Source organism: Trachurus japonicus, chromosome 10 (genome assembly GCF_045865225.1).
Source record: "Trachurus japonicus isolate A0001 chromosome 10, Traja_1.0".
Taxonomy (NCBI): Eukaryota; Metazoa; Chordata; class Actinopteri; order Carangiformes; family Carangidae; genus Trachurus; species Trachurus japonicus.
The window spans coordinates 21210634-21225266 of NC_140916.1; the positions used below are offsets into that span (position 1 = coordinate 21210634).

At 40.5% G+C, this 14633-nt stretch overlaps 6 protein-coding genes across 6 annotated transcripts in view; all 6 read left to right on the forward strand.

Annotated features, from left to right (window-relative positions):
- Positions 1-1697, forward strand: part of LOC146979948 (small ribosomal subunit protein RACK1-like) — a 3413-nt gene extending 1716 nt beyond the window's left edge. Inside the window, exons 4-8 of the mRNA XM_085789995.1 lie at positions 128-281; positions 507-617; positions 888-1028; positions 1244-1354; positions 1587-1697. Coding sequence (XP_085646121.1) covers positions 273-281; positions 507-617; positions 888-1028; positions 1244-1354; positions 1587-1652 — 438 coding nt within the window. The 5' untranslated portion in view covers positions 128-272 and the 3' untranslated portion in view covers positions 1653-1697. The remainder of the gene's footprint in view (positions 1-127; positions 282-506; positions 618-887; positions 1029-1243; positions 1355-1586) is intronic.
- The window catches only part of LOC146979947 (small ribosomal subunit protein RACK1), a 5588-nt gene extending 1843 nt beyond the window's left edge, over positions 1-3745 (forward strand). The window contains exons 4-9 of the mRNA XM_085789989.1: positions 2054-2123; positions 2229-2324; positions 2550-2660; positions 2931-3071; positions 3287-3397; positions 3635-3745. Coding sequence (XP_085646115.1) covers positions 2054-2123; positions 2229-2324; positions 2550-2660; positions 2931-3071; positions 3287-3397; positions 3635-3700 — 595 coding nt within the window. The 3' untranslated portion in view covers positions 3701-3745. The remainder of the gene's footprint in view (positions 1-2053; positions 2124-2228; positions 2325-2549; positions 2661-2930; positions 3072-3286; positions 3398-3634) is intronic.
- Positions 3746-4102: 357 nt separating this feature from the next.
- On the forward strand, positions 4103-5789 carry LOC146979949 (small ribosomal subunit protein RACK1-like). The gene is made up of 6 exons (XM_085789991.1): positions 4103-4172; positions 4278-4373; positions 4599-4709; positions 4980-5120; positions 5336-5446; positions 5679-5789. Exons 2-6 carry the CDS (start codon positions 4365-4367, stop codon positions 5742-5744), a joined length of 438 nt encoding a protein of 145 aa, XP_085646117.1. The 5' UTR covers positions 4103-4172; positions 4278-4364; the 3' UTR covers positions 5745-5789.
- A 354-nt stretch (positions 5790-6143) lies between these two features.
- Positions 6144-7837, forward strand: LOC146979950 (small ribosomal subunit protein RACK1-like; the record flags this gene model as incomplete). The annotated part of the gene is made up of 6 exons (XM_085788864.1): positions 6144-6215; positions 6321-6416; positions 6642-6752; positions 7023-7163; positions 7379-7489; positions 7727-7837. Coding segments are annotated over 6 exons (597 nt in total), but the record flags the coding sequence as incomplete, so codon positions are not given.
- A 357-nt stretch (positions 7838-8194) lies between these two features.
- On the forward strand, positions 8195-9872 carry LOC146979951 (small ribosomal subunit protein RACK1-like). The gene is made up of 6 exons (XM_085789992.1): positions 8195-8264; positions 8370-8465; positions 8691-8801; positions 9072-9212; positions 9428-9538; positions 9762-9872. The coding sequence occupies exons 2-6, from the start codon at positions 8457-8459 to the stop codon at positions 9825-9827; spliced, it is 438 nt and encodes a 145-aa protein (XP_085646118.1). The 5' UTR covers positions 8195-8264; positions 8370-8456; the 3' UTR covers positions 9828-9872.
- A 1447-nt stretch (positions 9873-11319) lies between these two features.
- Positions 11320-13968, forward strand: nme5 (NME/NM23 family member 5). Its single transcript, XM_085788744.1, has 5 exons — positions 11320-11590; positions 12299-12504; positions 13302-13402; positions 13498-13616; positions 13775-13968. Exons 1-5 carry the CDS (start codon positions 11438-11440, stop codon positions 13856-13858), a joined length of 663 nt encoding a protein of 220 aa, XP_085644870.1. The 5' UTR covers positions 11320-11437; the 3' UTR covers positions 13859-13968.
- The last annotated feature ends 665 nt before the right edge of the window (positions 13969-14633 follow it).

Below are 14633 nucleotides of genomic sequence, written 5' to 3' on the forward strand. Positions count from 1 at the left end.
AACCTTAAAATACGACACTAGGGCTGTGCACTACTCCAAATGAGAAGTTGAAACTTTGCAGTCATCACTAGTTTAAAAAGCAATCGTTACTGCCATCTTGCTTGTCTGATTACAGCTATGTTAAATATTTACATGTGGCAAAAGACAATTATCTAAATTTTTAATGTTACTTCCTCAATGTGCAGGATGAGGGCCACTCTGAGTGGGTGTCCTGCGTGCGCTTCTCCCCCAACAGCAGCAACCCCATCATTGTCTCCTGCGGCTGGGACAAGATGGTCAAGGTAAGATGTTACTTTTTAAACCTCCCTTTACTTTGGGACTTTCGGTTCTCTTACTGAATTGTCTCCTACATGTTGTTTGCCCAATGATTTTTAAAAACAAGCATATGTTATCTGACGATCAGCGATGACAAAATTTTGATGAGGGTGCAACAAACATAGCTTCATATGATGGGTTGTGTACTTGTGTCTAAAGTGTAACATATTCTCTCCATCCTTTTTTTCAAGGTGTGGAACCTGGCCAACTGCAAGCTGAAGACCAACCACATTGGCCACACCGGCTACCTGAACACAGTGACCGTCTCTCCCGATGGCTCCCTGTGTGCATCTGGTGGAAAGGTATGATTATATACATGTGTTATTAATATTCAACGGTGTCTGAATGGTTTTCATTCTGAACCCAATAGAAAGGCTAGTGCAAGTCCAGTGAGCAGGTTTCAGCAGTGATGAAAACACAAGATGCATCTGTTTAACTATGATGATAAAGAGGCTGTTTCTGAGTGATACCTGCTCTTAAAAATGAAGATGTATAATGTTTATGCTACAAATGTCTTAAGTCATTTGCTATCATGTAATTTTAAAATATGGTTGTCGTCTCTTTCCGTTCAGGACGGACAGGCCATGCTGTGGGACCTGAATGAGGGCAAGCACCTGTACACCCTGGACAGTGGTGACACTATCAATGCCCTTTGCTTCAGCCCCAACCGCTACTGGCTGTGTGCCGCCACTGGCCCCAGCATCAAGATCTGGGTAAAAGACTTCATCCTAAATATCACATTACCAATATGTGCATTAGCACTATATACCTAAAGTCAGTGATGAAAATATGATGCCAACTGTTTATTTGATGATGATAAAAAGGCTTTTTCTGAGCTTTAACATGGATCAGTTTTGGTTGTGCAGTTTTGAATGCTGTAACCTGTCACTGATGAACTGCTATCTGCCCTCTACCATCTCTTCATTAGGATCTGGAGGGCAAGATCATTGTGGATGAGCTGAGACAGGAAGTGATCAGCACAAACAGCAAGGCCGAGCCCCCACAGTGTACTTCCCTGGCATGGTCTGCTGATGGACAGGTACGACAAACTCAGCTCTTAACAAGCTGCCAGTTCAGATGGCTGGCTTTCCCATTAGTCTGTGTTTTTATCCCTGGTGATTATACCCATTCACTTTTAACTCTGATTTCAAATGGTGACAGTCCTGCAAATATGAGGGGCACAAGAAAAACACTTGACTATTATTATATAAACTATAGGATTATAATGACTGACTATTTGAGAAGTTAATCTTTTCCCTGTTTCTTTACAGACCCTGTTTGCTGGCTACACTGACAACCTGATCAGAGTGTGGCAGGTCACCATTGGAACCCGATAAGAACTTTTCGTTGATGAGACTTTGAATAAAAGACTGTTTGAAAAGGACGTGTGCTTTCTTTGTTTTGGTTTCAACAGTACAAATCACTGATTATAATGCTTGCAATATGATTTTTATTATAGGTAGAATTGCTTCAAATTTTCACTAAGTAGGGACAAAAGTAATTTTAAAACCAAAGTCTTTTCCTACACAGGTAAAAGTTGATTTACACTTTACAAGAACATGTAGGGGGCGATCTCATCCAGTCTGATCAGATGGTGGTAGGCCTCTTCAAGACACTGATCTTTGTGGCCGTCACCTATGATTTGTATCGGACAATCGTTGGTTGCCAGTGCTGATGTCTGAATATATGCCTAGAAGGGCCTTACAAATATATAAAAGCTAGTGTCTCTTGCATAATCTGTGTCTGGCTCTCGGGACAAGACCATCAAGCTGTGGAACACTCTTGGAGTCTGCAAGTACACACTCCAGGTGAGCTGCCAGCCATCTTGCTCGTCTGATCACAGCGATGTCAACTATTTACATGTGGCAAAAGACAATTATCTAAATTTTTAATGTTACTTCCTCAATGTGCAGGATGAGGGCCACTCTGAGTGGGTGTCCTGCGTGCGCTTCTCCCCCAACAGCAGCAACCCCATCATTGTCTCCTGCGGCTGGGACAAGATGGTCAAGGTAAGATGTTACTTTTTAAACCTCCCTTTACTTTGGGACTTTCGGTTCTCTTACTGAATTGTCTCCTACATTGTGTTTGCCCAATGATTTTTAAAAACAAGCATATGTTATCTGACGATCAGCGATGACAAACTTTTGATGAGGGTGCAACAAACATAGCTTCATATGATGGGTTGTGTACTTGTGTCTTAAGTGTAACATATTCTCTCTATCCTTTTTTTCAAGGTGTGGAACCTGGCCAACTGCAAGCTGAAGACCAACCACATTGGCCACACCGGCTACCTGAACACAGTGACCGTCTCTCCCGATGGCTCCCTGTGTGCATCTGGTGGAAAGGTATGATTATATACATGTGTTATTAATATTCAACGGTGTCTGAATGGTTTTCATTCTGAACCCAATAGAAAGGCTAGTGCAAGTCCAGTGAGCAGGTTTCAGCAGTGATGAAAACACAAGATGCATCTGTTTAACTATGATGATAAAGAGGCTGTTTCTGAGTGATACCTGCTCTTAAAAATGAAGATTTATAATGTTTATGCTACAAATGTCTTAAGTCATTTGCTATCATGTAATTTTAAAATATGGTTGTCGTCTCTTTCCGTTCAGGACGGACAGGCCATGCTGTGGGACCTGAATGAGGGCAAGCACCTGTACACCCTGGACAGTGGTGACACTATCAATGCCCTTTGCTTCAGCCCCAACCGCTACTGGCTGTGTGCCGCCACTGGCCCCAGCATCAAGATCTGGGTAAAAGACTTCATCCTAAATATCACATTACCAATATGTGCATTAGCACTATATACCTAAAGTCAGTGATGAAAATATGATGCCAACTGTTTATTTGATGATGATAAAAAGGCTTTTTCTGAGCTTTAACATGGATCAGTTTTGGTTGTGCAGTTTTGAATGCTGTAACCTGTCACTGATGAACTGCTATCTGCCCTCTACCATCTCTTCATTAGGATCTGGAGGGCAAGATCATTGTGGATGAGCTGAGACAGGAAGTGATCAGCACAAACAGCAAGGCCGAGCCCCCACAGTGTACTTCCCTGGCATGGTCTGCTGATGGACAGGTACGACAAACTCAGCTCTTAACAAGCTGCCAGTTCAGATGGCTGGCTTTCCCATTAGTCAGTGTTTTTATCCCTGGTGATTATACCCATTCACTTTTAACTCTGATTTCAAATGGTGACAGTCCTGCAAATATGAGGGGCACAAGAAAAACACTTGACTATTATTATATACGGTAAACTATAGGATTATAATGACTGACTATTTGAGAAGTTAATCTTTTCCCTGTTTCCTTACAGACCCTGTTTGCTGGCTACACTGACAACCTGATCAGAGTGTGGCAGGTCACCATTGGAACCCGATAAGAACTTTTCGTTGATGAGACTTTGAATAAAAGACTGTTTGAAAAGGACGTGTGCTTTCTTTGTTTTGGTTTCAACAGTACAAATCACTGATTATAATGCTTGCAATATGATTTTTATTATAGGTAGAATTTCTTCAAATTTTCACTAAGTAGGGACAAAAGTAATTTTAAAACCGAAGTGTTTTCCTACACAGGTAAAAGTTGATTTACACTTTACAAGAACATGTAGGGGGCGATCTCATCCAGTCTGATCAGATGGTGGTCGGCCTCTTCAAGACACTGATCTTTGTCGGCCGTCACCTATGATTTGTATCAGATAATCATTGGTTGCCAGTGCTGATGTCTGAATATATGCCTAGAAAGGCCTTAAAAATATATAAAAGCTAGTGTCTCTTGCATAATCTGTGTCTGGCTCTCGGGACAAGACCATCAAGCTGTGGAACACTCTTGGAGTCTGCAAGTACACACTCCAGGTGAGCTGCCAGCCATCTTGCTTGTCTGATCACAGCGATGTCAACTATTTACATGTGGCAAAAGACAATTATCTAAATTTTTAATGTTACTTCCTCAATGTGCAGGATGAGGGCCACTCTGAGTGGGTGTCCTGCGTGCGCTTCTCCCCCAACAGCAGCAACCCCATCATTGTCTCCTGCGGCTGGGACAAGATGGTCAAGGTAAGATGTTACTTTTTAAACCTCCCTTTACTTTGGGACTTTCGGTTCTCTTACTGAATTGTCTCCTACATTTTGTTTGCCCAATGATTTTTAAAAACAAGCATATGTTATCTGACGATCAGCGATGACAAACTTTTGATGAGGGTGCAACAAACATAGCTTCATATGATGGGTTGTGTACTTGTGTCTAAAGTGTAACACATTCTCTCTATCCTTTTTTTCAAGGTGTGGAACCTGGCCAACTGCAAGCTGAAGACCAACCACATTGGCCACACCGGCTACCTGAACACAGTGACCGTCTCTCCCGATGGCTCCCTGTGTGCATCTGGTGGAAAGGTATGATTATATACATGTGTTATTAATATTCAACAGTGTCTGAATGGTTTTCATTCTGAACCCAATAGAAAGGCTAGTGCAAGTCCAGTGAGCAGGTTTCAGCAGTGATGAAAACACAAGATGCATCTGTTTAACTATGATGATAAAGAGGCTGTTTCTGAGTGATACCTGCTCTTAAAAATGAAGATGTATAATGTTTATGCTACAAATGTCTTAAGTCATTTGCTATCATGTAATTTTAAAATATGGTTGTCGTCTCTTTCCGTTCAGGACGGACAGGCCATGCTGTGGGACCTGAATGAGGGCAAGCACCTGTACACCCTGGACAGTGGTGACACTATCAATGCCCTTTGCTTCAGCCCCAACCGCTACTGGCTGTGTGCCGCCACTGGCCCCAGCATCAAGATCTGGGTAAAAGACTTCATCCTAAATATCACATTACCAATATGTGCATTAGCACTATATACCTAAAGTCAGTGATGAAAATATGATGCCAACTGTTTATTTGATGATGATAAAAAGGCTTTTTCTGAGCTTTAACATGGATCAGTTTTGGTTGTGCTGTTTTGAATGCTGTAACCTGTCACTGATGAACTGCTATCTGCCCTCTACCATCTCTTCATTAGGATCTGGAGGGCAAGATCATTGTGGATGAGCTGAGACAGGAAGTGATCAGCACAAACAGCAAGGCCGAGCCCCCACAGTGTACTTCCCTGGCATGGTCTGCTGATGGACAGGTACGACAAACTCAGCTCTTAACAAGCTGCCAGTTCAGATGGCTGGCTTTCCCATTAGTCAGTGTTTTTATCCCTGGTGATTATACCCATTCACTTTTAACTCTGATTTCAAATGGTGACAGTCCTGCAAATATGAGGGGCACAAGAAAAACACTTGACTATTATTATATAAACTATAGGATTATAATGACTGACTATTTGAGAAGTTAATCTTTTCCCTGTTTCTTTACAGACCCTGTTTGCTGGCTACACTGACAACCTGATCAGAGTGTGGCAGGTCACCATTGGAACCCGATAAGAACTTTTCGTTGATGAGACTTTGAATAAAAGACTGTTTGAAAAGGACGTGTGCTTTCTTTGTTTTGGTTTCAACAGTACACATCACTGATTATAATGCTTGCAATATGATTTTTATTATAGGTAGAATTTCTTCAAATTTTCACTAAGTAGGGACAAAAGTAATTTTAAAACCAAAGTCTTTTCCTACACAGGTAAAAGTTGATTTACACTTTACAAGAACATGTAGGGGGCGATCTCATCCAGTCTGATCAGATGGTGGTAGGCCTCTTCAAGACACTGATCTTTGTGGCCGTCACCTATGATTTGTATCAGACAATCATTGGTTGCCAGTGCTGATGTCTGAATATATGCCTAGAAAGGCCTTAAAAATATATAAAAGCTAGTGTCTCTTGCATAATCTGTGTCTGCCTCTCGGGACAAGACCATCAAGCTGTGGAACACTCTTGGAGTCTGCAAGTACACACTCCAGGTGAGCTGCCAGCCATCTTGCTTGTCTGATCACAGCGATGTCAACTATTTACATGTGGCAAAAGACAATTATCTAAATTTTTAATGTTACTTCCTCAATGTGCAGGATGAGGGCCACTCTGAGTGGGTGTCCTGCGTGCGCTTCTCCCCCAACAGCAGCAACCCCATCATTGTCTCCTGCGGCTGGGACAAGATGGTCAAGGTAAGATGTTACTTTTTAAACCTCCCTTTACTTTGGGACTTTCGGTTCTCTTACTGAATTGTCTCCTACATGTTGTTTGCCCAATGATTTTTAAAAACAAGCATATGTTATCTGACGATCAGCGATGACAAACTTTTGATGAGGGTGCAACAAACATAGCTTCATATGATGGGTTGTGTACTTGTGTCTTAAGTGTAACATATTCTCTCTATCCTTTTTTTCAAGGTGTGGAACCTGGCCAACTGCAAGCTGAAGACCAACCACATTGGCCACACCGGCTACCTGAACACAGTGACCGTCTCTCCCGATGGCTCCCTGTGTGCATCTGGTGGAAAGGTATGATTATATACATGTGTTATTAATATTCAACAGTGTCTGAATGGTTTTCATTCTGAACCCAATAGAAAGGCTAGTGCAAGTCCAGTGAGCAGGTTTCAGCAGTGATGAAAACACAAGATGCATCTGTTTAACTATGATGATAAAGAGGCTGTTTCTGAGTGATACCTGCTCTTAAAAATGAAGATTTATAATGTTTATGCTACAAATGTCTTAAGTCATTTGCTATCATGTAATTTTAAAATATGGTTGTCGTCTCTTTCCGTTCAGGACGGACAGGCCATGCTGTGGGACCTGAATGAGGGCAAGCACCTGTACACCCTGGACAGTGGTGACACTATCAATGCCCTTTGCTTCAGCCCCAACCGCTACTGGCTGTGTGCCGCCACTGGCCCCAGCATCAAGATCTGGGTAAAAGACTTCATCCTAAATATCACATTACCAATATGTGCATTAGCACTATATACCTAAAGTCAGTGATGAAAATATGATGCCAACTGTTTATTTGATGATGATAAAAAGGCTTTTTCTGAGCTTTAACATGGATCAGTTTTGGTTGTGCAGTTTTGAATGCTGTAACCTGTCACTGATGAACTGCTATCTGCCCTCTACCATCTCTTCATTAGGATCTGGAGGGCAAGATCATTGTGGATGAGCTGAGACAGGAAGTGATCAGCACAAACAGCAAGGCCGAGCCCCCACAGTGTACTTCCCTGGCATGGTCTGCTGATGGACAGGTACGACAAACTCAGCTCTTAACAAGCTGCCAGTTCAGATGGCTGGCTTTCCCATTGTCAGTGTTTTTTATCCCTGGTGATTATACCCATTCACTTTTAACTCTGATTTCAAATGGTGACAGTCCTGCAAATATGAGGGGCACAAGAAAAACACTTGACTATTATTATATACGGTAAACTATAGGATTATAATGACTGACTATTTGAGAAGTTAATCTTTTCCCTGTTTCCTTACAGACCCTGTTTGCTGGCTACACTGACAACCTGATCAGAGTGTGGCAGGTCACCATTGGAACCCGATAAGAACTTTTCGTTGATGAGACTTTGAATAAAAGACTGTTTGAAAAGGACGTGTGCTTTCTTTGTTTTGGTTTCAACAGTACAAATCACTGATTATAATGCTTGCAATATGATTTTTATTATAGGTAGAATTTCTTCAAATTTTCACTAAGTAGGGACAAAAGTAATTTTAAAACCGAAGTGTTTTCCTACACAGGTAAAAGTTGATTTACACTTTACAAGAACATGTAGGGGGCGATCTCATCCAGTCTGATCAGATGGTGGTAGGCCTCTTCAAGACACTGATCTTTGTCGGCCGTCACCTATGATTTGTATCAGATAATCATTGGTTGCCAGTGCTGATGTCTGAATATATGCCTAGAAAGGCCTTAAAAATATATAAAAGCTAGTGTCTCTTGCATAATCTGTGTCTGGCTCTCGGGACAAGACCATCAAGCTGTGGAACACTCTTGGAGTCTGCAAGTACACACTCCAGGTGAGCTGCCAGTCATCTTGCTTGTCTGATCACAGCGATGTCAACTATTTACATGTGGCAAAAGACAATTATCTAAATTTTGAATGTTACTTCCTCAATGTGCAGGATGAGGGCCACTCTGAGTGGGTGTCCTGCGTGCGCTTCTCCCCCAACAGCAGCAACCCCATCATTGTCTCCTGCGGCTGGGACAAGATGGTCAAGGTAAGATGTTACTTTTTAAACCTCCCTTTACTTTGGGACTTTCGGTTCTCTTACTGAATTGTCTCCTACATTTTGTTTGCCCAATGATTTTTAAAAACAAGCATATGTTATCTGACGATCAGCGATGACAAACTTTTGATGAGGGTGCAACAAACATAGCTTCATATGATGGGTTGTGTACTTGTGTCTTAAGTGTAACACATTCTCTCTATCCTTTTTTTCAAGGTGTGGAACCTGGCCAACTGCAAGCTGAAGACCAACCACATTGGCCACACCGGCTACCTGAACACAGTGACCGTCTCTCCCGATGGCTCCCTGTGTGCATCTGGTGGAAAGGTATGATTATATACATGTGTTATTAATATTCAACAGTGTCTGAATGGTTTTCATTCTGAACCCAATAGAAAGGCTAGTGCAAGTCCAGTGAGCAGGTTTCAGCAGTGATGAAAACACAAGATGCATCTGTTTAACTATGATGATAAAGAGGCTGTTTCTGAGTGATACCTGCTCCTAAAAATGAAGATGTATAATGTTTATGCTACAAATGTCTTAAGTCATTTGTTATCATGTAATTTTAAAATATGGTTGTCGTCTCTTTCCGTTCAGGACGGACAGGCCATGCTGTGGGACCTGAATGAGGGCAAGCACCTGTACACCCTGGACAGTGGTGACACTATCAATGCCCTTTGCTTCAGCCCCAACCGCTACTGGCTGTGTGCCGCCACTGGCCCCAGCATCAAGATCTGGGTAAAAGACTTCATCCTAAATATCACATTACCAATATGTGCATAAGCACTATATACCTAAAGTCAGTGATGAAAATATGATGCCAACTGTTTATTTGATGATGATAAAAAGGCTTTTTCTGAGCTTTAACATGGATCAGTTTTGGTTGTGCAGTTTTGAATGCTGTAACCTGTCACTGATGAACTGCTATCTGCCCTCTACCATCTCTTCATTAGGATCTGGAGGGCAAGATCATTGTGGATGAGCTGAGACAGGAAGTGATCAGCACAAACAGCAAGGCCGAGCCCCCACAGTGTACTTCCCTGGCATGGTCTGCTGATGGACAGGTACGACAAACTCAGCTCTTAACAAGCTGCCAGTTCAGATGGCTGGCTTTCCCATTAGTCAGTGTTTTTATCCCTGGTGATTATACCCATTCACTTTTAACTCTGATTTCAAATGGTGACAGTCCTGCAAATATGAGGGGCACAAGAAAAACACTTGACTATTATATAAACTATAGGATTATAATGACTGGCTATTTGAGATCTTTTCCCTGTTTCTTTACAGACCCTGTTTGCTGGCTACACTGACAACCTGATCAGAGTGTGGCAGGTCACCATTGGAACCCGATAAGAACTTTTCGTTGATGAGACTTTGAATAAAAGACTGTTTGAAAAGGACGTGTGCTTTCTTTGTTTTGGTTTCAACAGTACAAATCACTGATTATAATGCTTGCAATGTGATTTTTATTATAGGTAGAATTTCTTCAAATTTTCACTAAGTAGGGACAAAAATAATTTTAAAACCAAAGTGTTTTCCTACACAGGTAAAAGTTGATTTACACTTTACAAGAACATGTAGGGGGCGATCTCATCCAGTCTGATCAGACACTGATCTTTGTGGCCGTCACCTATGATTTGTATCAGACAATCATTGGTTGCCAGTGCTGATGTCTGAATTCACTACAGAGAATATATGCCTAGAAGGGCCTTAAAAATATATAAAAGCTAGTGTCTCTTGCATAATCCATAACAGACATAAACACAGCTTCAATGATTACTTTTGAGAGCATTAGGAACCACGGCATTACCATCATTGCCATGTACTTGCCAAATATGATATTTTGAGCTTTGAAAACTTGATTATACACTTAAATGTTTGTCTACTTCACAAAATTATTCATAATGCTTATGCCCCCCCTCTGAAAAAGTTTGTGACACTCTGCTCTGAAAACACAGTACGTCTAACTAGATCTGTTACGAGGGGTGAGTGTAGTATTCCTCAACGTAGAACTCAGTTTGGCAGCTCTTCTTTTTCATGTGTGGCCATGAGTCAGTGGAATGTCCTTCCCACAGAACTTATTCTATTACATTATATGTACAAATCCTCACACATTCTCATGCTTGTCAAAGCGCTGGTTACTAAGTAAGCAAGTTTGCACACATTGTTGAGTATTATGTGAGTGTGTGTATGTGTCTGGCTATGAGTGTGGTTGAGGATGAGGATGATTGTTATCTGTGTATGTGTATGTGTTTGAATGTGTGATGAGAGTGAGAGAGAGTGTATGTGCTGTTGGTCTCTGTTGTGCACTTTATGATTTGGCGCTCTTGTTTCCCTGCTTTTATTAGTGCATTCTGTCAATGTTTTAAATATTATGGTTATTATGTCTTATTTCAATTAATCTTAATATTGTATCTGTTTAGCACTTTACCTGCCCAGGGACTACAGGCGGAAATTAGCAATTGTTGCTATAACCTGGCTCAAAGCATTTCTTCTTGTTTTACAAGATTAATGTTTTTTTTGTGTGCATTGTCCCTGTTTTAAATAAATAAATTCAATCAATCAACCATGTATTTTTCTACATTTTTTTTTTTGCAACATAAGTTCATAAATATGAAGGAGAATTTTTCATCCCAAACTCTTTAATGTGCTTGTACACACCAAATAGCTGAAAGAGCAACATAATTTGGTTTTATTGAAAGGCTGTAAAAGTGAAGTAAGTAAAACTCAAACAAGTCATTTTCAGTGCCATAGAGAGAGTGTGCACATAGCTACCGTCGGTCATTTTTTTTAGATGTATTGTCCCATTTGGCTTCCCGTAGGCGAACAATCGTATCCGAGCAACCTGAACACACAAGGCTGTGTGGCCGTGGTAAAGTAACCGCTCTTCGATATTCTTACATCTTTAATGACTTTACTTCACTCTAGCATCATACGATTCAATCTTTAACGCAGGGCTATAGATGTTTGAGACTGACATGGAGGAAAGAACGGACCAAAATTCACAACTTCGTGTTTACGTGGAGAGAACTCTGGCCATCATTAAACCAGATGTCATTCACAAAAGTGAGGAGATTGAAGACGTTATCCTCAAGTCGGGCTTCGCTATATTGCAGGTCAGTTTAACACTTGTTGTCTGAAAGTACGGCGGTGGACAGAACAACGTGATCATTTTAATTACTGTGCCCTGTAGTACAAGACATTTCTCCCGTTGAACGTTTAACGTTACTGTTTTTATGAGAAACAAACGGTTTCAACCTAACGTGTGCCAAGAAGGCATTAATTCAACCGATGATAACGTTATTTCAGAAGTGTTTTTGGAGGCGACAGTTTGGGTTTTTCCTTTATCTATCCCAAGATAAACAGATAGGGGGTTTCTTCGATTTTTTTTTGACTGTTAATTTTGCTTTCATTGTCTGATAACTTATGTTTTGCAGTTTTTACGGCAGTGTGCAGCTGTACCATTATATAGTCTGTCCACTAGAGGGCGCGCCCGCTGCTTTATTAGGCACATATTCATGGTCACACAAATCTTTTTCAAAAATGTTTAAAAACAGTAAGTGATATGTGGTTAGAGTTTGTATCATGTATGACCCCAGAAATACAGCATCAGTTGGGGAAATACCAAGTCATTTGGTTTCAAGTCAAAATGAAATCATTAAGATTTATATTTTCTCCAACTCAGTGAAGTCAGTAAAAACTAGTCTTACTCATCTGAATGGTTTGAGAATGATAAATTAGTGGTTTCATTCTAATTCACAAAATGTAATTCACCTTTCTCTAATCGTGTCTCTGAAATGTCCAAATCATCATTCCCATGGCAGAGGCGGAGGCTGCAGCTCACTCCAGAGCAATGTAGCGACTTCTACGCAGACCAGTATGGAAAGTTCTTCTTTCCCAGCTTGACTGCCTTTATGAGCTCTGGCCCCATCATTGCCCTGACTCTGGCCCGCAACAATGCTATTGCCCACTGGAAGTCCATTATTGGGCCTGCAAACAGCACCAAGGCTAAAGAAACTCATCCAGAATGGTAGGTTTGTTCCTTCTGAGTTACCATCACTGCTAAGGTGTTAATTCAAACTTCTCTTCAGTTGTTTGATTAGGCATTTTGATTGACTCCCTGCTTAAGAGGGCTGACTATATGGGGAATACATACAAATCAGGCCTGTGATCTATCTCATTGTGTGAAGCGAAATATGCAAGTTCTTGCCTATGCATTATGTGTTTCTTGGAACAGAGTCGGGCACTAATAAAACCGATCTTCAATAGTCTATACACAGAAAGGGAGAGTTAAACAAAATGAAATCAGTGCATGTCTCACTTTTCTTTTGTGAGCACTTCCACATTATAGTGTCACACCACTCGAATATTGCTGTGATCCTTGGTGTCAATACTTGGGTTGGAGAGACCCAGAGTGCTATGTGATGCACACATTGAACAAAATAATGGCATACTATATTACACATTTTTACATTACAGTGAAAAATACCCTTAATATTATCTGTGTTCTTGATACAGTGTGGATTAACCATTGTTTGCTCATAAGGATTGTGATTCCGAGCCTTAGCCTCTGACTGTTAAATATTAAAAAGGACTCTGACAATCTTGAGTCATAATGGTCAGAGGCTAGGACTCAGAATGATCATACTTTATGGCAAACAGGACATAGTTCACCTTGCATCATAAATGCTGGTCATCCTTTGATTTGACTCCTTTGTGACTTGTTCTTTTTATCTTAAGTAGGAGGGTAAAGGTCTGTGGTCATGACAACCCACACAAAAGTATTTGTATTTACCGGTATATTGAATATGAATATATTTTCCTTAGCCTTAGAGCAAAATATGGCACTTCTGACGTGAAAAACGGACTCCATGGCAGTGAGTCATTTCATGCAGCTGAGAGGGAGATTAAATTCATGTTTCCAAACTGTAAGTTATACACACTCTCACACATACTGTTGTTCAAATAGACATGTGGAAATTAACACTAAAGACTGTGTGCTTGACTTCTTTTCTCCCTTCAGCTGTAATCGAGCCATTTCCCTCAAGAGAAAGAATCAAAGAATACCTGAGCAGAAATGTAAACCCAACTCTACTACGTGGACTCACTGAGCTCTGCAAGCACAAGCCACACAACCCCTGTGTAAGTGTTAGTGCTCATTATTTATACAGATGAACAGATTGATTCATTTAGCTATTGTTTATTGATATTAGTGTTACTTTCACCATGTTGTTTGCTGGATTTGTAATTGGGTTCCTGAAACACTGTGGTCCATGTTCCTACACTTTGGTTTGCAATAGGTTTGGCTTGCTGACTGGCTGGTGGAAAACAATCCAAACAAGCCTCAAATATGTGACGGAGTTATTGTGGAAGAAACAGAATGACACCAGGGCAAGAAAAAAAAAAAAAGAGAGAGAGAGAGAAATTGCAAAATATCTGCCATTGTAATATTTTAACAAATGTGTTCAGCACTACAATAAAATAACTGACTATCTATTTGGGGACCATTCATCTGTTGTGTTTGTTTTATATTTATAAGTGATCACATTTATAGACCATTTATCCTTGTTTGCACTTCTCAAAGCAGTGGGACTGGATTCATAACCCAAATTATAACATCACAGATTTGTGTTGTGGTTTAATAAATCATCCTAATCATTCAAAAACATCTCTTCATTTGTTTATTGTTTAATAAAGCATAGTCTTAAACTTCCTTGTAAATCAGCCACAGGGTTTAAAATTCTGAAATCAATTTACTAAGTGAAAGTACTGAATGAACACGGTTTCGCTGCATAAGTGGATGAGTTGTATGACCTGAGAAGACTTAGTTGGACCAAACACTCAGTAGTTTTGATAAACATATTTGACCGAACCACAAAACACAAGATGTGTCATTTTCAAAACACCTTCATAGGCTGTCTGACAAATGTTACTAAGGGTATAAAGTAGATTAATTCATTTTGTGGATTTGCATCACATTGTTTTATTCTGACATTTGTAGCAGTTTGCAGCTGTCAACCTTGATTATGAAAGATAATCCCTGCTGTTTTTCAGACAACAAAGAAAAAACATAATATACCGTAAACATAATGTTAATTGAGATGTAGCTGAATGTGTAAATCCATCTCTACATGCCAGTTCAGTCTAGCATTTGATCTG